Source organism: Babylonia areolata, chromosome 29 (genome assembly GCF_041734735.1).
Source record: "Babylonia areolata isolate BAREFJ2019XMU chromosome 29, ASM4173473v1, whole genome shotgun sequence".
Taxonomy (NCBI): Eukaryota; Metazoa; Mollusca; class Gastropoda; order Neogastropoda; family Buccinidae; genus Babylonia; species Babylonia areolata.
In genome coordinates, this window is record NC_134904.1 from 9,977,581 (window position 1) to 10,003,097 (window position 25,517).

At 43.3% G+C, this 25,517-nt stretch overlaps 1 protein-coding gene across 3 annotated transcripts in view; it reads left to right on the plus strand.

Moving 5' to 3' along the window:
- Positions 1-25,517, plus strand: part of LOC143302367 (uncharacterized) — a 59,684-nt gene that overhangs the window by 27,734 nt on the left and 6,433 nt on the right. Inside the window, exons 10-17 of one of the 3 annotated variants that reach the window (XM_076617019.1) lie at positions 3,992-4,189; positions 7,524-7,961; positions 11,399-11,692; positions 13,970-14,207; positions 16,302-16,494; positions 18,303-18,464; positions 20,106-20,457; positions 23,533-23,554. In XM_076617019.1, coding sequence (XP_076473134.1) covers positions 3,992-4,189; positions 7,524-7,961; positions 11,399-11,692; positions 13,970-14,207; positions 16,302-16,494; positions 18,303-18,464; positions 20,106-20,457; positions 23,533-23,554 — 1,897 coding nt within the window. The remainder of the gene's footprint in view (positions 1-3,991; positions 4,190-7,523; positions 7,962-11,398; positions 11,693-13,969; positions 14,208-16,301; positions 16,495-18,302; positions 18,465-20,105; positions 20,458-23,532; positions 23,555-25,517) is intronic. The other 2 variants (XM_076617017.1, XM_076617018.1) reach the window with 2 other exon arrangements.

The following is a 25,517-nucleotide window of genomic DNA, read 5'->3' on the forward strand; positions in this document are numbered from 1 at the left end:
CATTGGTTGTGTTGTGACTGAACAGGGAGGACATTGGTTGTGTGACTAAACAGGGAGGGCATTGGTTGTGTTGTGACTGAACAGGGAGGGCATTGGTTGTGTTGTGACTGAACAGGGAGGGCATTGGTTGTGTTGTGACTGAACAGAACAGGGAGGACATTGGTTGTGTTGTGACTGAACAGGGAGGGCATTGGTTGTGTTGTGACTGAACAGGAAGGACATTGGTTGTGTAACTGAACAGGGAGGACATTGGTTGTGTTGTGACAACAGGGAGGGCATTGGTTGTGTGACTGAACAGGAAGGACATTGGTTGTGTTGTGACTGAACAGGAAGGACATTGGTTGTGTTGTGACTGAACAGGAAGGACATTGGTTGTGTTGTGACTGAACAGGAAGGACATTGGTTGTGTTGTGACTGAACAGGAAGGACATTGGTTGTGTTGTTACTGAACAGGAAGGACATTGGTTGTGTTGTCACTGAACAGAACAGGGAGGACATTGGTTGTGTTGTCACTGAACAGGGAGGACATTGGTTGTGTTGTGACTGAACAGGGAGGACATTGGTTGTGTTGTGACTGAACAGGAAGGACATTGGTTGTGTTGTGACTGAACAGGGAGGACATTGGTTGTGATGTGACTGAACAGGGAGGACATTGGTTGTGTGACTGAACAGGAAGGACATTGGTTGTGTTGTGACTGAACAGGGAGGACATTGGTTGTGTGACTAAACAGGGAGGGCATTGGTTGTGTTGTGACTAAACAGGGAGGACATTGGTTGTGTGACTGAACAGGAAGGACATTGGTTGTGACTGAACAGGGAGGACATTGGTTATGTGACTAAACAGGGAGGGCATTGGTTGTGTTGTGACTAAACAGGGAGGGCATTGGTTGTGTTGTGACTGAACAGGGAGGACATTGGTTGTGTGACTAAACAGGGAGGGCATTGGTTGTGTTGTGACTAAACAGGGAGGGCATTGGTTGTGTTGTGACTGAACAGGGAGGACATTGGTTGTGTGACTAAACAGGGAGGGCATTGGTTGTGTTGTGACTGAACAGGGAGGGCATTGGTTGTGTTGTGACTGAACAGGGAGGGCATTGGTTGTGTTGTGACTGAACAGAACAGGGAGGACATTGGTTGTGTGACTAAACAGGGAGGGCATTGGTTGTGTTGTGACTGAACAGGGAGGACATTGGTTGTGTGACTAAACAGGGAGGGCATTGGTTGTGTTGTGACTGAACAGGAAGGACATTGGTTGTGTTGTGACTGAACAGGGAGGACATTGGTTGTGTTGTGACTGAACAGAACAGGGAGGACATTGGTTGTGTTGTCACTGAACAGGAAGGACATTGGTTGTGTTGTGACTGAACAGAACAGGGAGGACATTGGTTGTGTTGTGACTGAACAGGGAGGACATTGGTTGTGTTGTGACTGAACAGGGAGGGCATTGGTTGTGTTGTGACTGAACAGGGAGGACATTGGTTGTGTTGTGACTGAACAGGAAGGACATTGGTTGTGTTGTGACTGAACAGGAAGGACATTGGTTGTGTTGTGACTGAACAGGGAGGGCATTGGTTGTGTTGTGACTGAACAGGGAGGACATTGGTTGTGTTGTGACAACAGGGAGGGCATTGGTTGTGTTGTGACTGAACAGGAAGGACATTGGTTGTGTTGTGACAACAGGGAGGGCATTGGTTGTGTTGTGACTGAACAGGAAGGACATTGGTTGTGTTGTGAATCAACAGGGAGGGCATTGGTTGTGTTGTGACTGAACAGGAAGGACATTGGTTGTGTTGTGACTGAACAGAACAGGGAGGGCAGTTTCAGTTTCAGTTTCTCAAGGAGGCGTCACTGCATTCGGACCAGTCCATATCTTCACTACACCACATCTGCTAAACAGATGCCTGACAGCAGCATAACCCAAAGCTCTTGTCAGGCCTTGAGTTCATGCACATATATCTGTGTACCTATCAGAGTGGATTTCTTCTACATAATTTTGCCAGAGGACAACACTCTTTGTCGCCATGGGTTCTTTTCTAGTGCGCAAAGTGCATGCTGCACACAGGACCTCAGTTTATTGACTGTTCCAGACTGCTAGACGCTCAGTTCTAGTTTCCAGTCAAACCTGGGAGAAAGGGGCTAGAGCAGGATTCGAACCCAGACCCACCAGACTCTGCATTGGCAGAGGAGTGGTTTAACTATTCTGCCAGACAAAACTCACCAGAACCACAATTTCAGAGTAATTTGATTATCTCAGTAAGAGAAATTAATTGTGGTGAAGTCTGTGATACATGCAGATCACAAGCAAAAACAGTCAAATTTGGCATACAACATGCATGACAGAATCACACTGAGAACAGAGTCACAGCAAAGCAAGCGTAAGGGCAATACCACCTTTCCACCATTGAAAACACACACACACACGCATATGTGTGTGCATGCACACACACACACCTGCATGCACACACCCTCCACAGACTACACATTTTCCAACAGCTGTGGTGGAAGAATGCCGATCTTCAAGATCGGACTCGTCAGCCATTAGCGTGCTTGCACTGGAAAAGGACTAAACTGATATCATCTTCACATATATCTTCAATCCCTAAGTCCGTGTCAACAACAGAGGCATGAGTTGTGTTGCAAATGTATAGATCTGTTGGTTGTGTGGTAAGCTTGTAAAGACATCATTTGTGTTGTAAGTGTGTAGATCTGTTAGTTGTGTGGTAAGCTTGTAAAGGCATCAGTTGTGTTGTAAGTGTGTAGATCTGTTAGTTGTGTGGTAAGTTTGTAAAGGCATTAGTTGTGTTGTAGATGTGTAGATCTGTTAGTTGTGTGGAAGAATGTATGTGTAGTTCGGGATCCACGAGGACCATCTGGTCATCCTGGGGGTGGGTGGGTTGGGCTATGGGATGAAGGATGACTGGTGACTTGCGCGATGACTTTGTTTATAGTGAGGAGGAGTTGTGTTGTAGATGTGTAGATCTGTTAGTTGTGTGGAAGAATGTATAGACATAAGTTGTATTGTAAATGTTGGTTGTGTGGAGAATTGTCTAGAGGCACTAGTTGTATTGTAAATGTGTGGACATGTTAGTTATTTTAAAAGTCTGCAGAGGTATTGGTTGCATTGTAAATCTGTTAGATCTGTGGACAGTTAGCAGAGGCATGAGTTGTATTGTGAATTTGTTAGTTGTGTGGAATGTATGTACAAGCATTAGTTGTTTTGTAGATGTGTTAGTTGTTTGGAAATATTTAGAGACATTTGTTGTATTGTAAATGTGTTGGTTGTTTGGAAATATTCAGAGACATTTGTTGTATTGTAAATGTGTTTGTTGTTTGGAAATATTTAGAGACATTTATTGTATTGTAAATGTGTTAGTTGTTTGGAAAGTCTGTAGCGGCATTAGTCCACAGGCAATATGAAAGTGAAGAAAAATTTGGATTTCTAAAACTGATGTTCAACAGTTAGGAAAGGTTGTACAGCCATTGAGCACATCCACACATCAAGCACCTCTGTCAGGAAGAGACGTGAGAAATTCTGGCGCTACCAACTGCAGACATACAGGTTGAAAGCAGTCTGACTAAAACATGGGATGGTGCCTTGGTGTCTCATCGTCTTTTCTGCACTTGGCTGAGTGTGTGGAGCCGGCACTGTGGGTGTGCAGCAGTCCAGCAGACAACAAACACATCACTGAAGGCACTGAGAGAGGGAGTGGTATATATCACACAAATACGTGTCATACTTCATATGTCATTTTTCACATCAGGTCTTTCATCTGTGAAAAAGCTCTATAGACCGAAAATTTGAATATTTCTTTTATTGTATTATTGCGTGTTGTTGGGTTGTTTTTTTTATGTCTTTAGTTTGAGCACAGTTTGCTAAGGTTCAGCAAATTGAGACGGTGGATAAACAGAGCGCTTGTGAATTTTGTCAGCCTGTTAAAAAGAAGAAGCGCAACCAGTCGACAGTCATCCGGTCGCGTCTTTCTTCCCACAGACTTTTCGCACATGGTCCGGCCAGTCCACCCCCATCACCCCGCCCCACCCCCCGAAGCGGCCACGCACCAACCGGATGCTGCACCGCCGCGCCAACAGTCTGACGACACCGAACCGGGACAGAGAGCGGGACCAGGCTGCGACAGCCAACAGGAAGATGCACAGTGCCGGACATGAGAGGAAGAAAGAGAGGCTTGAGGTGTGTCTGTGTGTCAGTCATGGCTGTGTGTCTGTCATGTCTGTGTGTGTGTTAGTCTTGTCTGTGTGTCTGTCATGTCTGTGTGTGTGTTAGTCTTGTCTGTGTGTCTGTCATGTCTGTGTGTGTCTGTCATGTCTGTGTCTGTGTGTCAGTCATGTCTGTGTCAGTCGTGTCTGTCATGTCTGTGTGTCTGTCATGGCTGTGTGTCTGTCATGTGTGTGTGTCTGTCATGTCTGTGTGTCTGTCATGTCTGTGTGTCTGTCGTGTGTGTGTGTGTCTGTCATGTGTGTGTGTCTGTCATGTGTGTGTGTCTGTCATGTGTGTGTGTCTGTCATGTGTGTGTGTGTCTGTCATGTGTGTGTGTCTGTCATGTCTGTGTGTCTGTCATGTCTGTGTGTCAGTCATGTGTGTGTGTCAGTCATGTGTGTGTGTCTGTCATGGCTGTGTGTCAGTCATGTCTGTGTGTCAGTCGTGTCTGTGTGTCAGTCATGTTTATGTGTGTGTGTCAGTCATGTGTGTGTGTCAGTCATGTGTGTGTGTCAGTCATGTCTGTGTCAGTCATGTCTGTGTTGTGTGTCAGTCATGTCTGGGTGTCAGTCGTGTCTGTGTGTCAGTCATGTCTGGGTGTCAGTCGTGTCTGTGTGTCAGTCATGTGTGTGTGTCAGTCATGTCTGTGTCAGTCATGTCTGTGTGTCAGTCATGTCTGTGTGTCAGTCATGTGTGTGTGTCAGTCATGTCTGTGTCAGTCATGCCTGTGTGTCAGTCCTGTCTGGGTGTCAGTCGTGTCTGTGTGTCTGTCATGGCTGTGTGTCAGTGTGTCAGTCATGGCTGTGTGGCAGTCGTGTCTGTGTGGCAGTCATGTCTGTGTGTCAGTCATGTCTGTGTGCATGACAGTCAGTCAGTCATGTCTGTATGTGACATCAGTCATGTCTGTATATATGTGACAGTAAGCCATGTCTGTATGTGGCAGTCATGTCTGTATGTGACAGTCAGTCAGTCATGTCTGTATGTATGACAGTCAGTCATGTCTGTATGTATGACAGTCAGTCATGTCTGTATGTATGTGACAGTCAGTCATGTCTGTATGTGTGACAGTCAGTCATGTCTGTATGTATGTGACATCAGTCATGTCTGTATGTATGTGACATCAGTCATGTCTGTATGTATGACAGTCAATCATGTCTGAATGTATGACAGTCAATCATGTCTGTATGTATGTGACAGTCAATAATGTCTGTATGTATGTGACATCAGTCATGTCTGTATGTGACGTCAGTCAGTCATGTCTGTATGTGACAGTCAGTCATGTCTGTATGTATGACAGTCAATCATGTCTGTATGTATGTGACAGTCAATAACGTCTGTATGTATGTGACATCAGTCATGTCTTTATGTATGTGACAGTCAATAACGTCTGTATGTATGTGACAGTCAGTCATGTCTGTATGTAATGTGACATCAGTCATGTCTGTATGTGACAGTCATGTCTGTATGTATGTGACATCAGTCATGTCTGTATGTGACAGTCATGTCTGTATGTATATGAGTCAGTCAGTCATGTCTGTATGTGACAGTCAGTCATGTCTGTATGTATGTGACAGTCATGTCTGTATGTATGTGACATCAGTCATGTCTGTATGTATGACAGTCAGTCATGTCTGTATGTATGTGACATCAGTCATGTCTGTATGTGACAGTCAGTCATGTCTGTATGTGACAGTCATGTCTGTATGTATATGACAGTCAATCATGTCTGTATGTATGTGACAGTCAGTCATGTCTGTATGTGACGTCAGTCATGTCTGTATGTATGACAGTCAATCATTTCTGTATGTATGTGACAACAGTCATGTCTGTATGTGACGTCAGTCATGTCTGTATGTATGACAGTCAATCATGTCTGTATGTATGTGACATCAGTCATGTCTGTATGCGACAGTCAGTCATGTCTGTATGTATGTGACAGTCAGTCATGTCTGTATGTATGTGACATCAGTCATGTCTGTATGCGACAGTCAGTCATGTCTGTATGTATGTGACAGTCAGTCATGTCTGTATGTATGTGACATCAGTCATGTCTGTATGTATGTGACAGTCATGTCTGTATGTATGTGACATCAGTCATGTCTGTATGTATGTGACAGTCATGTCTGTATGTATGTGACATCAGTCATGTCTGTATGTATGACCCGTCAATAATGTCTGTATGTATGCGACAGTCATGTCTGTATGTATGACAGTCAATAATGTCTGTATGTATGTGACAGTCAGTCATGTCTGTATGTATGACAGTCAGTCATGTCTGTATGTATGACAGTCAGTCATGTCTGTATGTATGTGACAGTCAGTCATGTCTGTATGTGACATCAGTCATGTCTGTATGTATGTGACAGTCAGTCATGTCTGTATGCAACAGTCAGTCATGTCTGTATGTGACATCAGTCATGTCTGTATGTATGTGACATCAGTCATGTCTGTATGTATGTGACAGTCAGTCATGTCTGTATGCAACAGTCAGTCATGTCTGTATGTGACATCAGTCATGTCTGTATGTATGTGACAGTCAGTCATATCTGTACATATTTGTACATGCATATGGGCATTGTTTTCATATTGAGCAGAGTTTTTTTTTCAAAATCATTCCACATTTTCATATGACAATCTTTTTTGTCAAGTTACTGTCATGTATGACACTCAGTCGTATACGACTATGGCTGTTTGAATAGCAGAGGAGGCAATTTATGTCCCAACTATCAGTGTTACTGTCAGTTGTTAAAAAAAATATATATATATAAAAAAAAAATAAAAAAAATAATAAAAAAAATATATATATGTGTGTGTGTGTGTGTGTGATTTTAAATGAAAAGTAGTGTTAACACAGTACAGAAGTCTTGTTTGTGACACACTATTGTATTGTTTGTGATGTAAATGTGAACTTGTTTGGTGGCCATTGTGAGACATTGTTCTGCTATTTGTGTAGCCAAGGTGACTGTTGTGCTGTTTGTGTTGTCAAGGTGACGGGTGTGCTGTTTGTGTCATGAAGGTGACTGTTGTGCGGTTTGTGTTGTCAAGGTGAAGGTTACTGTTGTTCTGTTTGTGTTGTCAAGGTGACCGTTGTGCTGCATTTTGTGTTGTTAAGGTGGCTGTTGTGCTGTTTTTTTGTGTCGTCAAGATAACTGTTGTGCTGTTTTTTTTGTGTCATCAAGGTGACCGCTGTGTTGCTTTTTGTGTCGTCAAGGTGACCATTGTGTTGTTTCTTGTGTCGTCAAGTTGACCATTGTGCTGTTTCTTGTGTCGTCAAGGTGACCATTGTGTTGTTTCTTGTGTCGTCAAGGTGGCGGTCAACACTCGCATGGCAGCCACCAACAACAACTTCCTGTCCGGTGGCCGGCAAGACTCCAACATGACGGACGACATCGACATGTTCAACGTCATCAACGACGTGGCCATCAACGGAGAGGACGACATCGACAACGTCAGCGAAGGCGGCATGGACGTGTCGGACATTGACGACACAGAGAACCAGCACAACGGCCACCACGGCCCTTACATCCACCCGTCTCCTCCCCCTCCCCCACAGGCTCAGGTCAGCGCAGGTCAGCCGAGGAGAGCGCCAACACTGGCCCAGCAGCGACAGCAACAACAGCAGCAGCAGCAGAAGCAGAAGCAGCAGCAACCACAGCCGCCACCTCGACGTTCGAAAGGAGGAGGGTTTCAGCCGGTGGCGCCTCCCCACCCGCCTACCACTGCTCCGTCGTTCTCACACACCACGGTGATCCTTCTCACTCTTGTCTTTGCCCCCCCCGCACCCCCCCCCCCTTTTTTTTCTTTTTTCTTTTTTTTTTGCCTTTGTCATTTACAGATAAATGAAAATCTTGTTGAACAGTTTGTCATTTACAAATGAAAATTTTTTGTTTAAACAGTTTGTCATTTACAAATGAATATCTTGTTAAACAGTTTGTCATTTACAAGTGAAAATCTTGTTAAACACTTTGTCATCTACAAACATCTTGTTAAACACTTTGTCATCTACAGATGAAAATCTTGTTAAACAGTTTGTCATCTACAAACAAACATCTTGTTAAACACTTTGTCATCTACAGATGAAAATCTTGTTAAATAGTTTGTCATCTACAAACAAACATCTTGTTAAACACTTTGTCATCTACAGATGAAAATCTTGTTAAACAGTTTGTCATCTACAAACAAACATCTTGTTAAACACTTTGTCATCTACAAACAAAAATTCTGTTTAACCCTTTGTCATCTACAAACAAAAATTTTGTTTAACACTTTGTCATCTACAAACAAAAATTCTGTTTAACCCTTTGTCATCTACAAACAAAAATTTTGTTTAACCCTTTGTCATCTACAAACAAAAATTCTGTTTAACACTTTGTCATCTACAAACAAAAATTCTGTTTAACACTTTGTCATCTACAAACAAAAATTTTGTTAACTCTTTCACTGCCAGGTAGCTGAGTGAAAAACACTTCCCATTGCCAAATGTTTTAGGCTCGACGTTCTTAGTTACAAGATTTGGTTCATGTCATAGCAGCACAGTGGACTTTTTCACTTAAAATCTTGGTCAATGGAGGAAGTTTAGTCAATTTCCAATGGCGCAGGGAAGTTGGCTGCAGCTGTCAAACTTTGTTACCATGTGAAAAACGGTCCTTTTGACATGACCCCTTGATGTGGACTGAAGTCATCTATGGTGATGAACTGTCTTGTCTTGTCGCCTACAGCAGTGAAAGAGTTAACAGTTTGCCATCTACAAAGAAAAATCTTGGTAAACAGTTTTGCCATCAATTCTTTTTTTAAGTACTAAAAAGACAAAGTACCTTTCTAACAACAAGAAATTTCTGTGAGATTAGATATTCTACTTTCATTTCTTCATGTTTTATCCCCCTTCTAAAAGGCTGTAGCCTTTATGAATTAAATACCTGTGTCTGTGTCTCCTTACATCTTCATCAGTTGCTGTAAGCTCGCTGGCTTACATTGCTGGTCAGGCATCTGCTTGACAGATGTGCTTTAGCGTATTTACATTCTAAGTGTATTCAATTATGCTGCTCGTCAGGCATGTGCTTGGCAGACTTGTTGTAGCCTGTATGGAATTGTCTGAACACAGTGATGCCTCCTTGAGTATCTAAACTGAACTGCTGTATCAGAACTCACATCTCGGCTCTTTTTTTTCTTTCTTTTTTTTTCCTTTCTTTCCTTTTTATTTTCTCTTTGAGAGATATATATATATCCGCATGTCACATTCATTGCATGTGCCATTTCTTCCGATGATTCAGAGAAACGAAGTAAAGGAAAAGATAAACACATCTATATACAGAGATGAGGAAAAACGAGAGAGGGAGAGTGGGAGAGAGAAAGTGAAAGAGAGAGGGAGAGGGGGAGAGAGAGAGAAAGTGAAAGGGAGAGGGGGAGAGAGAGAGAAAGTGAAAGGGAGAGGGGGAGAGAGAAAGTGAGAGAGAGGGGAAGAGAGAAAGTGAAAGAGAGAGGGAGAGGGGGAGAGAGAAAGTGAAAGGGAGAGGGGGAGAGAGAAAGTGAAAGAGAGAGGGAGAGGGGGAGAGAGAAAGTGAAAGGGGGAGGGGGAGAGAGAGAGAAAGTGAAAGGGAGAGGGGGAGAGAGAAAGTGAAAGAGAGAGGGAGAGGGGGAGAGAGAAAGTGAAAGGGGGAGGGGGAGAGAGAGAGAAAGTGAAAGGGAGAGGGGGAGAGAGAAAGTGAAAGAGAGAGGGAGAGGGGGAGAGAGAAAGTGAAAGGGAGAGGGGGAGAGAGAAAGTGAGGGAGAGGGGAAGAGAGAAAGTGAAAGAGAGAGGGAGAGGGGGAGAGAGAAAGTGAAAGAGAGAGGGGGAGAGAGAAAGGGAGAGGGGGAGAGAGAAAGTGAGGGAGAGGGGAGAGAGAAAGTGAAAGAGAGAGGGGGAGAGTGAAAGGGAGAGGGGGAGAGAGAGAGAGAGAAAGTGAAAGGGAGAGGGGGAGAGAGAAAGTGAAAGAGAGAGGGAGAGGGGGAGAGAGAAAGTGAAAGGGGGAGGGGGAGAGAGAAAGTGAAAGAGAGAGGGAGAGGGGGAGAGAGAAAGTGAAAGGGGGAGGGGGAGAGAGAAAGTGAAAGAGAGAGGGAGAGGGGGAGAGAGAAAGTGAAAGAGAGAGGGGGAGGGGGAGAGAGAAAGTGAAAGAGAGAGGGAGAGGGGGAGAGAGAAAGTGAAAGGGAGAGGGGAAGAGAGAAAGTGAAAGAGAGAGGGAGAAGGGGATAGAGAAAGTGAAAGGGAGAGGGGGAGAAAGTGAAAGAGAGAGGGAGAAGGGGAGAGAGAAAGTGAAAAAGAGAGGGGGAGAGAGAAAGTGAAAGAGAGAGGGAGAGGGGGAGAGAGAAAGTGAAAGAGAGAGGGAGAAGGGGATAGAGAAAGTGAAAGGGAGAGGGGGAGAGAGAAAGTGAAAGAGAGAGGGAGAAGGGGAGAGAGAAAGTGAAAAAGAGAGGGGGAGAGAGAAAGTGAAAGAGAGAGGGAGAAGGGGATAGAGAAAGTGAAAGGGAGAGGGGGAGAGAGAAAGTGAAAGAGAGAGGGAGAAGGGGAGAGAGAAAGTGAAAAAGAGAGGGGGAGAGAGAAAGTGAAAGGGGGAGGGGGAGAGAGAAAGTGAAAGGGAGAGGGGGAGAGAGAGAGTGAAAGGGAGAGGGGAAGAGAGAAAGTGAAAGAGAGAGGGGGGGAGGGAAGAAAAGAAAAAAAAAGATGACACAGAGAGACAGATCAACAGGAAGAAACAAAAAGAAGAAATAAAACTGTGTTTATATCTCTCACAGCAAAGCTGTAGACAAATTAAAAAAAATAAATAAAAAAAAGGTTCTTTAGATGATCAGGAAGATGCAGATATATACAGAAGAAAAAGTATAAGACCTTTGTTTTCATGATATAATATATATAGTTATTTCAACAAAGAAACATCAATGATATGAATATACATACACATGCATGTGTAACATATCATACGCTTCTCTGTCTCTGTGTGTGTGTGTGTGTGTGTGTGTGTGTGTGTGTGTGTGCTTTATGTCATATTACACTGTGCTTTCTGACTACCCATGTCCTTCAGTGTTTTGTGTTGTTATTGTTGGAGTTTTTTTGTTTGTTTGTTTGTTTGTTCCATTTGGTCTTCTTCCCATTCGATGACAGCTGAATGCTGTTCCCTAACCAACTGCCCTTTCTGCCAACAACAACAGGCAGGAGAGCACCAAGGGGAGGCCACCCACAACAAACGCTCCAGCACCAAGGGAGGTCAGCCCGTCGTCAGCAGCCAGCCCCCTGCCGGCACCAAGGCGTCCAGCTCCCCCCAGGCTCCCCCCAGACCCTCGCTGCGCTCGTCCCAGCAGGCCCAGCGGTCCCCGGGGAGAGGTGGGGGTTCGAGTTCGGGTCCCGCCCCTTCCGGTGCTGACCCCCAGAGGTCGCAGGGGGCTCGTCACCACCACCCTCACCCCCCTCCCCCTCCACCACAGACAGCACACAGGGCGGCTGATGTGAGTACATGTGTGTGTGTGTTGAATGTGAGGGAAGTGTGTGTTAGACATATAGTACATGTAACAGTTGATTTAGAAGTGTATCTGTGACACATACAGTACAAGTCATGTAAGGGTTGACTGCTGTAAAATGGACCCCACTTTTGGTAAATTGTACCTCATTGTTGGCATAATGAACCCCACTGTTTTGGTAAAATTGCTCCACACCATTGTACTGTATGTGTCACACATACACGTCATGTAAGGGTTGACTGTTGTAAAATGGACCCAACTTTTGGTAAAATGGACCCAACTTTTGGTAAAATGTACATCATTGTTGGCAAAATGAACCCCACTGTTTTGTGAAATTGCTCCACGCTATTGGTAAAATGGACCCCGCTGATGGTAAAATGTACCTCATTGTTGCTAGAATGAAACCACTGTTTTGTTAAAATTGTCCACGCTATCAGTAAAATGGACCCCACTGTTTTGATAGAATGGACCACATTGTTGGTAAAATGTGTGGGTTGAATGGCATGTCTGATGTGAGTATTGTGAGGGTTGAATTGGACATCTGATGTGAGTAATGTTAGGGTTAAATGGGACGTCTGATGTGAGTAATGTGAGGGTTAAATGGCATGTCTGATATGAGTAATGTGAGGGTTAACTGGGATGTCTGATATGGGTAATGTGAGGGTTAACTGGAATGTTTAATGTTAGTAATGTGAGGGTTAAATGGGACGTGTGATGAGAGTAATGTGAGGGTTAAATGGGACGTTGATGTGAGTAATGTGAGGGTTAAATGGGACGTTGATGTGAATACATGTTGAATGGGACGTTGATGTGAATATATGTTGAATGGGACGTCTGATGTGAATACATGTTGAATGGGACGTTGATGTGAATACATGTTGAATGGGACGTGTGATGTGAATACATGTTGAATGGGACGTATGATGTGAATACAAGTTGAATGGGACGTCTGATGTGAATACATGTTGAATGGGACGTATGATGTGAATACAAGTTGAATGGGATGTCTGATGTGAGTACATGTGAAGTGAGTAACTTGAGGGTTGATTGGCAAGTGTGTGTGAGATATACAATACATGTAAGGGTTGACTGTTTTGTAAAACAAACCCCACTTTTAGTAAAATATACCTCATTTTTGGCAAAATGAAACCATTGTTTTGGTAAAATGGTCCATATTGTTGGTAAAATGGACCCCGCTGTTGGTAAAGTGGACCAGAAGGTTGGTAAAATTGACCCCACTGTCCTGGTTAAGATGGACCATTTGTTTGGTAATGTGGACCTCACTGTTGGTAAAATGGACCCCTTGGTTGGTAAAATAGACCCCTTTGTATGGTAAAAGAACACATTTAAAGACGTTCATCCTATCACCATTTTGTTTAAAACAGTGTTTTAGTGAAAACATGTCACAAAATACTACAGTTACAGATGAATGAATGAATGATGATGAATGCTATGGACGTCTGATACAGTGCCTATCCTTGGTCAAAGACCAAGCTCTAAGAGCTTTACAAACTCGGGGTCATTTGCACAACAGACTGCCTACCTGGGTAGACCCGACTGACGACTGCCATTGGGCGCTCATCATGTGTTTCCTGTGTCGTTCTATCAGATTTCAGGCATGCACACATACACACTCACAGAGACATGTACATAATCAACAGCACAAGAAGAAAATCTTTCACTAAGTCCTGTGCATGTATATTAGATATATTTATGAAAGTCAGTCGTGTCCAACTATGACCATCAGAACAGCAGAGGAGGCAACTGCTGTTCCGACTATTTGGGCTAGAATTTGATTATAGTGGAAAGTGCCTTGCCCAAGTTAACATCCCCACTCTCTCGGCCAAGAGGGTTTTTAGGACAGTCGGTGTTGGGATGATTCCCCAAGGCCAACTATAGCCCCCAAGGCTGCAGCACAAAGAGCCAGTGTAATCTTGCCTCCTAGGTTGAGAGTCATAGTCCATCACAAAAGACTAAGCTGTAAACGATTTCCCATTGACAATGAAAAAACCGTTGATAATACAGCTCTCAGTTTGGTGTTGGCCCAACTGTAAACGTATGTCAGTCTGTGATTTAAGCTGAGTGTTGGGCCAGAGTCTTTGTGTGTGTGTGTGTGTGTGTATGTGTGTGTGTGTATACATGTTAAGTATCTGACACCTGCCACCATTTCAGTTGGGTGGGGGGAGGGGTGTGGGGTCAGGCGTTATTGGGGGAGGTGGATGGAAGAGCCACTACCACCCACAGAGCAACACCTTTACTGTGCAGCAGGCGTCACCAGGTGCGCAGGGAGGAGGTGGAGGGGGGGACACTTTAGAGCAGGTGGCCAGCCCGCCCCTGTCCTCCCAGAGCTCAGACCAGGTCAGCAGTCGTACCCAGGTCAGCGTTGGGGTGGGGCCCGCTGCCTCAGGAGGAGGAGGAGGAGGAGGAGGGGGTTCAGGTGGTGCCGGCAGCAACGCAGACCCCAATAGGCCTCACTCAGGTGGCGGCACATCCAAATCTACAGGTGAGGAAAGGATGGTGGGAGGTGGGCACTGCAAATCTACAGGTGAGGAAAGGAGGGTGGGTGGGGGGTCACCTCCATATCTACAGGTGAGGAAAGGAGGGTGGGTGGGGGGTCACCTCCATATCTACAGGTGAGGAAAGGGGGGTGGGAGGTGGGCACTGCAAATCTACAGGTGAGGAAAGGGGGTGGGAGGTGGGCACTGCAAATCTACAGGTGAGGAAAGGAGGGTGGGTGGGGGGTCACCTCCATATCTACAGGTGAGGAAAGGAGGGTGGGTGGAGGGTCACCTCCAAATCTACAGGTGAGGTGAGGAAAGGAGGGTGGGTGGAGGGTCACCTCCATATCTACAGGTGAGGAAAGGAGGGTGGGTGGAGGGTCACCTCCAAATCTACAGGTGAGGTGAGGAAAGGAGGGTGGGTGGAGGGTCACCTCCATATCTACAGGTGAGGAAAGGAGGGTGGGTGGGGGGTCACCTCCATATCTACAGGTGAGGAAAGGAGGGTGGGTGGGGGGTCACCTCCAAATCTACAGGTGAGGAAAGGAGGGTGGGTGGGGGTCACCTCCATATCTACAGGTGAGGAAAGGAAGGTGGGAGGTGGGGCACCTGCCATATCTACAGGTGAGGAAAGGAGGGGGGGTGGGGTCACCTCCATATCTACAGGTGAGGAAAGGAGGGTGGGAGGTGGGCACTGCAAATCTACAGGTGAAGGAAGGGGGAGGTAGCTCCAAATCTACAGGTAAAAGAAGGGGGTGGGAGGTGGGCACCTCATATTTTCTACAGAGGGAAAACAGGGTGGAGGCACCTCCAAATCTGCCGTAAAGCCATACCTGCATTTGAATTTGGATAGACATTTGAAATGTATCATGACAAGTTTTCGACTAAGCATCTCAGATTTCACTGGGCATTGTTTTAGATACAAAGAAAGTAGGATTCTGATTTAATGTGCTGGAATGCAGACATTCAAAGGAAGATGAAGTGGATTTTGTTCTTGGTTGCAAAGGACTAAAACATATTAGAGAAAGATATATTTGGTCCAAATATTATTAGCACCCTTGCTTCTTTAAATCAACTTTATTGTTAATGTGTACTGATGACAGTGTTGCTCTATATATATCTGTGTATCTTTATAAAGCCTTTAACAACACACATTGTTTTTTCCCTAATTTGTTGACTGTCTTGTAATATTTATCGTTGTGTCTTCATTCTTTTTGTTCTACCATTTATAACTGTAATTTATTGTCCACACTCCCCTTCACAAGGGGCTAAGTACATAAACCATCATGAGCCTCTCTCTCTGTGTCTCTCTCTCTCGCTCTCTCGTTCTCTCTCTCTCTGTCTTAAACTCCCTGTGTTCTCTCTCTCTCTCTGTCTCTCTGTCTCTGTCTCTCTCTCTCTCTCTCTCTCTCTCTCTCTCTCTCTCTTGTGTTCTCTCTCTCTCTCTGTCTCTCTCTCTCTCTCTCTCTCTCTCTCTCTCTCTCTCTCTCTCTCTCTCTCTCTCTCTCTCTCTATGGTGTAGATAAAAAACGATCTCGTTCTGTAGCAAAATATATTTTTTTATTCAATTAAGCGCACACAAGAAGCGATAACTAATCAATGAAGAAGAACATTTCTAGATACGTGTGTGATAGTAAATGTCGTATGAAAATCCATTTTAGTAAAATGATGAATATATATCTGACATTACGGGATATATTTATACCAATCCTGTACAAAATCGTTGTTTTTGTTACATGCAACTTCAGAGCATTGGATGATTTCTAATATTCATAGGAATGTCAAAGGAATGCTATTGTCAGCACGTCCCCCTTCCCAGCATCCCAATGCAATGATGCCTATGGCCTGAATGCAACAAAACATTCATTCATTCATTCTCTCTCTCTCTCTCTCTCTCTCTCTGTCTGTCTGTCTCTCTCTCTCCCACCCTCCCTTTCTTTCAAAAAACACTTTATCAATCCACATGGAAAATTAACGTGTGCAATCACACCAAGACACCAACATAAACACGTCCCTCCTCTCCCTCTCTCTCTCTCTCCCTCCCTCCCTCCCTCCCTCTCTCCCTCTGTGACTGAACAGTTGTTTGTTGAACACTGCAGGCGGCGTGTCGGTCGAGGGGCGGAAGATCCCCCCAGCCATGCTGACCCCCCTGCCTCACGCCCCCAAGCCCCCAGTCCACGACATGTTCATGCCCACCGAGCAGCCCATCAAGGAGAAGAAGAAGAAGAAGAAAAAGAAGGGTCGACTGGGCGGGGGAGGAGTGGGCAGCCAGGAGAGAGACAGGGATGCCAGGTCTGTTAGTTCAGTGTTGTGACTTTAGAGGTCTGTTAGTTCAGTGTTGTGACTTTAGAGGTCTGTTAATTTGGATGTCTGTTTGTTCAGTATTGTTTTTTTTTTAGATGTCTGTTTGTTCAGTATTGTGTTTTTAGATCTCTGTTAGTTCAGTGTTGTGTTTTTAGATGTCTGTTAGTTCAGTGTTGTGACTTTAGAGGTCTGTTAATTTGGATGTCTGTTTGTTCAGTATTGTGTTTTTAGATGTCTGTTAGTTCAGTATTGTGATTTTAGATGTCTGTTAGTTCAGCATTGTGTTTTTAGATGTCTGTTAGTTCAGTATTGTGTTTTTAGATGTCTGTCAGTTCAGCATCATGATTTTAGATGTCTGTTAGTTCAGCATCATGATTTTAGAGGTCTGTGAGTTCAGTATTGTGTTTTTAGATGTCTGTTAGTTCAGCATTGTGATTTTAGATGTCAGTTCAGCATCGTGATTTTAGATATCTGTTAGTTCAGAATCGTGATTTTAGATGTCTTTTAATTCAGCATCGTGATTTTAGATGTCTGTTAGTTCAGTCTTGTGATTTTAGATGTCTTTTAATTCAGCATCGTGTTTTTAGATGTCTATTAGTTCAGTATTGTGTTTTTAGATGTCTGTTAGTTCAGTATTGTGTTTTTAGATGTCTGTTAGTTCAGTATTGTGATTTTAGATGTCTGTTAGTTCAGTATTGTGTTTTTAGATGTCTGTTAGTTCAGTATTGTGTTTTTAGATGTCTGTTAGTTCAGTATTGTGATTTTAGATGTCTGTTAGTTCAGTATTGTGTTTTTAGATGTCTGTTAGTTCAGCATTGTGATTTTAGATGTCTGTTAGTTCAGTATTGTGATTTTAGATGTCAGTTCAGCATCGTGATTTTAGATGTCTGTTCAGCATCGTGATTTTAGTTGTCTGTTAGTTCAGAATTGTGATTTTAGATGTCTGTTACTTCTGTATTGTGTTTTTAGATGTCTGTGAGTTCAGTCTTGTGATTTTAGATGTCTGTTAGTTCAGTCTTGTGATTTTAGATGTCTGTTAGTTCAGTCTTGTGATTTTAGATGTCTGTTAGTTCAGTCTTGTGATTTTAGATGTCTGTTAGTTCAGTCTTGTGATTTTAGATGTCTGTTCAGCATCGTGATTTTAGATGTCTGTTAGTTCAGTATCGTGTTTTAGATGTCTGTTCAGCATTGTGATGTATGTGACCAGTTGTATTGTGTATACAAGGGCATCCAGGAGTCATGACCTGGGTGCAGCCCGGCCCCCTTAGAGTGTAAAGATTTCTGGGCCGAAACGCTTAACTGAAGGGGGGCTTCTTCTCTGAAGACCTATTGTACAGTCCTCTCTAGAGTTTGTTATCACTATGTGACCAGTTGTATTGGGGTTTTGGATGTCTGTTAGTTCAGCATTGTGATGTATGTGACCAGTTTTTTTGTATTGTGTTGCTATAGCACATGTTCTTAAGTTCAACACGCTTTACAATAGCACTAAAAGCATTCACTCAAACACCCCCACAAACACACACCTATCATTTGAAACATAAGTAAGAGAGGACAATTTAAAGAGATTATGCCATAAAATGAATCAAAATAATCTATGTATGTGACCAGTTATATTATAATTTTAGATGCTTAATTCAGCAATGTGATGTATGTGACCATACACACACACACACACACACACACACGTGTTGTTGTTTTTATAAAGGAACTATTGTAATAGTAAAGCACTTAAGAGACGAATTTTTTCATAAGGCGCTATATAAACAGACTTCTTTTTCTTTTCTTTGAACCATAAGGTCCCCGCCCCAGCAGCCGTCCTTGGAGATCTCTCCGGCGCGGGGCTACACCACCCCCCTGCACCCCCAGCCTGGCCGAGAGAGGGAGAGGGAGAGGGGGCAGTCAGCGGTGGTGCCCGGTCCTAAGTACTCCAGGGGACAGCCACAGCACAGTGACACCAGGTTTGGGGGGGGGGGGGGGTGTTGGAGGGGGAGGGGGGTGGAGTGAGGGTGTGTAAGTATGTGTGTGTGTGTTTTTTTACGAGTGTTTGTGTGTGTGTGTGTACGTGTGTGTGTGTGTGTGTGTTTCTGTCTGTTTGTCTGTCTGACATATGACATGTCAGTTTAATGTGTGTGTGTGTGTCTGTGTCTGTGTGTGTTTGTGATACAAGACACAGAATTGTGTGTGTGTGTGTTTGTACATGTGTGTGTGAGAGTGTGTGTTTGTGTGTGTCTGACATATGACATGTCAAGTTTAATGTGTGTGTGTGTGTGTGTGTGTGTGTGTGTCTGACATATGACATGTCAAGTTTAATGTGTGTGTGTGTGTTTGTGTTTGTGATACAAGACACAGAATTGTGTGTGTGTGTGTTTGTACATGTGGTTGAGAGTGTGTGTGTGTGTGTGTGTGTGTGTGTGTGTGTGTGACATATGACATGTCAAGTTTAATGTGTGTGTGTGTGTGAATGTGTGTGTTTGTGTTTGTGATACAAGACACAGAATTGTGTGTGTGTGTGTTTGTACATGTGGTTGAGAGTGTGTGTGTGTGTGTGTGTGTGTGTGTGTGAGAGTGTGTGTGTGTCTGACATATGACATGTCAAGTTTAATGTGTGTGAATGTGTGTATATATGCGAGTGTGTGTGTATGTATGTGTGTCTTTGTATGTATGTAAGTGTCGGCATGTGTGTATGAGTGAGAGTGTGTGTTGGTGCGTGTGTGATACAAGACATGTCACTTTATTGTCAGTGTAATGTGTGTGGTGGAGGAGGTGGGAGGGGGAGGGGGGTGTTTCTCAGTGTGATCTCTGTGCCAACCCTCAAGGGGGGGGAGATGTATTTTTCCCCACATTCACAGATATGTGCCAACTTGCTGGGGCCATTTCCCCTTTGTGTATGAACACACACACACACACACAGATCAACACACACACACAAAGTATAAAGACATACAACACACATTGGCTGCATGCTGCAGACGTTTTTGTCACTGCCCAACATGTACACTTCGCCTGTGCCTTTGAAAACGTTATAGACTTTAAAGAAGACGATGAATGGCAGTCAGCACACTCATCGTTAGCTTGGCTGACCTTTTTTTATTTTCAGTTTCATTTTCATTTTTCCTCTTGCCTTTTTCTTTCAATGTGGTAAAAATTTAACAAGACCGACAGAAGGGAGCACAGAAAAACACACACACACACACACACACACACACACACACACACACGGACAAACATACACACACACACACACACACACACACACACACACACACACACACAAAGAAGACATTGCTGTTGGTTCAGGTTTGTGGAGAAGATTGCAGAGAAAAAAATCCACAAAGAATACATTGCTGTTGGTTCAGGTTTGTGGAGAAGATCACAAAGAAAAAAAAACTCACAAAGAAGACATTGCTGTTGCTTCAGGTTTGTGGAGAAGATCGTAGAGAAAAAAAAACCCACAAAGAACACATTGCTGTCGGTTCAGGTTTGTGGAGGAGATCGCAGAGAAAAAAAACCCACAAAGAATACATTGCTGTTGGTTCAGGTTTGTGGAGAAGATCGCAGAGAAAAAAAAACTGACAAAGAATACATTGCTGTCGGTTCAGGTTTGTGGAGGAGAGCACATCAGAGGAGCCCCCAGCCATCAGCGGCTTTGCCGTGCCCATCCGCGAGGGGACAGCCAAATCGTCAGTCCGCCCCAGCCACAGACACGCCCCCACCGACCCGGAGGGCGATGGCGATGGTGCAGGGGCCTGGGGGGTGCCGGGGCCGGCGGGCGATGGGCCTGCTTGGGCGGTGGGGGTGAGGGAGAGCATCGCGGAGGAGGACGACGAGGGGGCGGAGCTGGCAGCTACGGGCCCCCTCATCATCCCCCCTCCCCAGGGATTCAGGGGGTCGACCGGACAGCAGCAGCACGGAGGGGCGGGGGGGCGGCCCCTGTCTCACTCCATGCCCCAGGTGAGCCGGGTTGTCGTGGTGATGATAGTAGTAATGATGATAACGATGATGATGATGATGATGATTATTTTTTTCATTACTATTGTTGTTGTTATTCCTGTTGTTGTTATTGCTATTGATACTGTTGTTATTAGTAGTAGTCACAGTAGTGTTGTTCTTATTGTTATTATTAGTGTTATTGATACGGTTTTGTTGTTGTTTTTATTGTCATTTTTGTTGTTATTATTAGTGTTGTTGTTGTTATCACTGTTATTGTAGTTTTTATTATTATTATTATTATTATTATTGTTGTTGTTGTTGTTATTATCATCATTAGTATTATTATCATTAGTATTGATGTTGGTGGTGGTGGTGGTGGTGGTGTTATTATTATTATTGTTATTGGTAGTAGTAGTAGTAGTATAATTGTTATTATTATCATTATCATTATTGTCTTAGTAATAGATTTGTTTAATTTGTTTATGTAGCACCTAATCAAATGACATTGCTCTAAGAGCTTGACAGTACAACTGCTCAAATAAACATACACTACAACACACTAAACAAACATACACCACAACACACTACAACATCCATCAAATCATGAAGGCTGGTCCAACTAAGTGAGCAAACATTACAGGAAGGCTATGCCAGTCTTGACTAAAAAGCTAATTTGTGTTTTCACACTTCTTCTGTCATCGCTGCTGTGTGCCCATGTCAAATGATGGGTGCCAGGACAGGCCCAGAGCTTCCTGTTTTTGAGGAAGTGTCTGGGTTTGTTCCAGTGTACATCTTGTTTACCTATGTGCTGGCTGAATCTGTGGCATAAGCAGCATTGACTTGAAGTTGTGTCCCTTGTGTAATGGAGAGAGTTACCACTCTTTACTATTTGTTAAACATTTCATCTTCTGGCCTCATTATTTGTTCATTTCCAGTTGATAAACCACCGAGGCAACCATGTGTTTGTTCTGTATTGTCCATGTGTTCTGTGTGGCTTGTTCAGGATTAAAGAGGCTATGCCAGTCTTGAATAAAAGCTAATTTGTGTTTGCACATTTGTTCTTGTCTTTGCTGCTGTTGTGCACATGTCAAATGATTGGTATAAGGACAGGCCCGGCGCTTCCTTTTTGAGGAAGTGTCTGGGTTTGTTCCAATGTACCTTTTGTTTACCTGTGTGCTGGCTGAATCTGTGGCATAAGCGGCATTGACTTGAAGTTGTGTCCCTTGTGTATGAAGAGAGTTACCACTCTTTATTGTTTGTTAACCCTTTACTCTCCTAGCCTCGTTACTCTTTAATTTTGAACTACAAACTATGACAAGACAGTGCATCAAAAGTACATAGTAAGGTCAATGACCATAGCAAATTATATATACTATACATACAAACGTACATGCATACATGTTAATGGTGATAATGAAATGATAATGTAATCTGTACTGCGCCCATCTCTGCAAAGCATGCCCAGTCGTGCTGCACAGCATAAAAATTGCTGTATAAAACATGCATTCAGATGCCAAAACAACAACTTCCATACATAACCCTGTGCAGACATCAAAACAAACACTTCAAGTGATCTATGCAACACGCACACACAAAAAACCATCATCATGCACAGTACTCAAAATACGCAGCAAGCACAAACACTTAAAGTGATCTATGCAATACACACACACACACAAAAACATCATCATGCACAGTACTCAAAATACGCAGCAAGCACAAACACTTAAAGTGATCTGTGCAATACACACAAAAAAAACCAAAAAACATCATCATGTACAATACTCAAAATACGCAGCAAGCACATAACGCAAAGGAAGGAATGGTTATGAGAAAGGAGAACAATGTGTGTGTGTGTGTGTGTGTGTCTGCTGTGTGTAACTCTGCACATCTCTCATTGCTGCAGCATGTTGCGTTGTTTGTTTGATACTCCTGGTATTGTTTTCTGTTTCTGTACATCCCTTGTTTGATCCTGTTGTGTGTTCCTTTTTGCACACTCTGTCTTGTGGTTTGCGACTCGTGTGGTGTTGGTTATAGCGTCTGTTTTGTTTGGTTTTTTCCCTTCTTTTTTCTTGGTTTTTTTTTTTTTTGGAGGGGGGGGGGGGGGGTAAGAGTTGTAACTCTTCTTATTGTTAAAGCATTGACGGGCGCAATAGCCAGATGGTTAAAGCGTTGGACTTTCAATCTGACGGTCCCGGGTTCGAATCTCGGTGACGGCGCCTGTGGGTAAAGGATGGAGATTTTTCCGATCTCCCAGGTCAACATATGTGCAGACCTGCTAGTGCCTGAACCCCCTTTGTGTGTACACGCAAGCAAGAGATCAAATACGCACGTTAAAGATCCTGTAATCCATGTCAGCGTTCGGTGGGTTATGAAAACAAGTACATACCCAGCATGCACACCCCCGAAAGCGGAGTATGGCTGCCTACATGGCGGGGTAAAAACGGTCATACGCGTAAAAGCCCACTCGTGTACATACGAGTGAACGTGGGAGTTGCAGGCCACGAACAAAGAAGAAGTTAAAGCATTGTGTTTGTGTGTCCCTTTTCACAGCCCTTCAGCATGTTGTGTGTGTGTTCCTCTTAACACTTCTTTTTAAGGCATGGTGTATGCGTGTGTCCTTGTGCTTTAAGCATCCCTTGCTGTTTTAGCATGGTGTGTTGTTTTCGTTTTGTATGCCATATGGCAAACCAAAAGAGGTGAAATAGTACTGGAGATTCTGCTTCAGGAACTCTCCAGAAATAATTGTAACATTACTGAACATTTTCTGTAAGTTGGAAACAGGATAGTGTATGACTTTCACTCTTTTTTTTTTTTTTCTTTTTTTTTTCTCTTTTTTTTTTAATTCATGCAGAAGGAAAATGACATATGTCTTGATTCAAGAGACGTAAGCAGGAAAGAGAAGGATGTGAAATACCAGTAAGAACATGAAAAAATGTCCCATTGGTTCGGTAAGTTTTTGTGGCTTTAATATGCAAATGTTAGGTAGGAAATATGACTAAAATAACAGCTACATTGATAACCAATTAAGCTCATGTTTTATTGTCATATCAAGTGTGCCACCAGCCTAACATTGTGATTGCTGCTATTTCCCAGAGCGCGGATCCGGGGGTGTTGGGTAAGCTCTATTGTACAGGGCCCCTGCAGCCAGTGTCGTGAGCAAGCTGTATTGTAGAGAGTCCATGTAGCTAATAATTGTGTGTTAAAGCTGTATTGTAGACAGCTAATGTAACTAATGACTGTGAACTGTCCATATAATTCAAGCTGTATTGTAGACAGCCTGTGTAGCTAATAACTGGATTTTCCACATGTTGCAAGCTGTATTGTAGACAGCTTCTGTAAGTAATGTTGCTGCTAACTGTGGACTGTCCACGGGATGCAAGCTGTATTGTAGACAGCCTGTGTAGCTAATGTAGGTAATAACTGTGGACTGTCCATTATTAACTCTTTCTATACTAAGGTACGCTATAGCGTACCTCATGCGCGTAACGCTTTGTTACTGTGGTGTCTATAGTGTACCGCGAGTTTAAAAATTCATAGTTCATAGGTTAACGGTCTTGTGCGAAACTAAGCGGCACAGCTCTGTTCTACAGTCACCCCAAAGTGCACCTGTACTTTTATTGTGGCTGAGAATGCCTTTGTCTGAGTACAATACATGCAAGCGTACACTCACCCAGCTCTGCCATCTCACTTGCTCACTCAACAAGATGGCGTCTCCGTCAATTTCGGCAAGTACTGTGGCTCAAAGTTGAATGCAGGCTGGTTCTATAGTGGACATCCACTATGCATACGCATTTGCCCATTCAGTTGCCACAGTGAGGAAGTGCCTATGGACACAAATACCACATTTGTAAAATTTCTATTATATGCGAAAGACACCCCCCCCCCCCCCCCCCCCCTTTATGTCAGTTATGAAAAAAATGGATTTTTCTTTCAAAATATGATAAATCAGTCAATAATAAAGTGAGTGCTTTGAAACATTGTTAGTCCATTCTATTCTTTATATCAACACAAAATTTCACAGCTGTATGTACTTGCATTCATATTTGTTTTTAGGTATTTTTCTTGTAAGATAATCAAACGGCCAGTACACAGAGTATAATGAATTAAGTCATCAGGCAATATAGAATGAGTTAAAGCTGCATTTTAGACAGCCTGTGTAGCTAATGTAGCTGTTAACTGTGGACTGTCCATGTGATTCAAGCTGTATTGTAGACAGCCTGTGTAGCTAATGTAGCAACTAACTATGGACTGTTAATGTAATTCAAGCTGTATTGTGGAAAGCCTGTGTAGCTAATGTAGCAACTAACTATGGACTGTTCATGTAATTCAAGCTGTATTGTAGACAGCCTGTGTAGCAAATGTAGCAACTAACTATGGACTGTTCATGTAATTCAAGTTGTATTGTAGACAGTCTGTGTAGTTTATGTAACTAACTGTGGACTGTCCATGTGATTCAAGCTGTATTGTGGACAGCCTGTGTAGTTTATGTAACTACTAAAAGTGGACTGTCCATTCGATGCAAGCTTTCTCTGTAGGCTTACATTACCAGAAAGCCAAGTCTGGCTGTTCTGGAAAACAGCATCTTTGTAGCTGATATCATTTTATGAAAATAAATGTAACTATCTGGAAGTTTTGGTCACATTTACAATCTCTTCTTTTTTTTCTTTTTTTTAAAAATCTTTGCTGAAAAGGTGTGTGTGTTTAAAACATTGTCTGCTTGTGAGAGAGAGATGAAGATTAGATGTGTGGGTGTGAGTGTGCATGCATGCATGTGCATGTGTTGTTTGGAGAGAGAGAAAAAAAATCAGATTTGGCTTCTGTTCTGGTAAGAGAAATTCATTTACAGTCCTCTGTGTTTGTTTCTGACAAATTCATGATGTTAGCTTGTCTTGAAAATATATCAGAACTACTGTTGTCTGAGGATTGTTTTTATTTTCATAAGAATTTGCCTCCTTATTAAGAACAAGTTAATCAACAAATCTTGTCATTCATACTGTATTATACCATATCAGTTATCACCAAATCTTATCATTGATACTGTGGTATATCATATCAGTTATCAACAAATGTTGTCATTA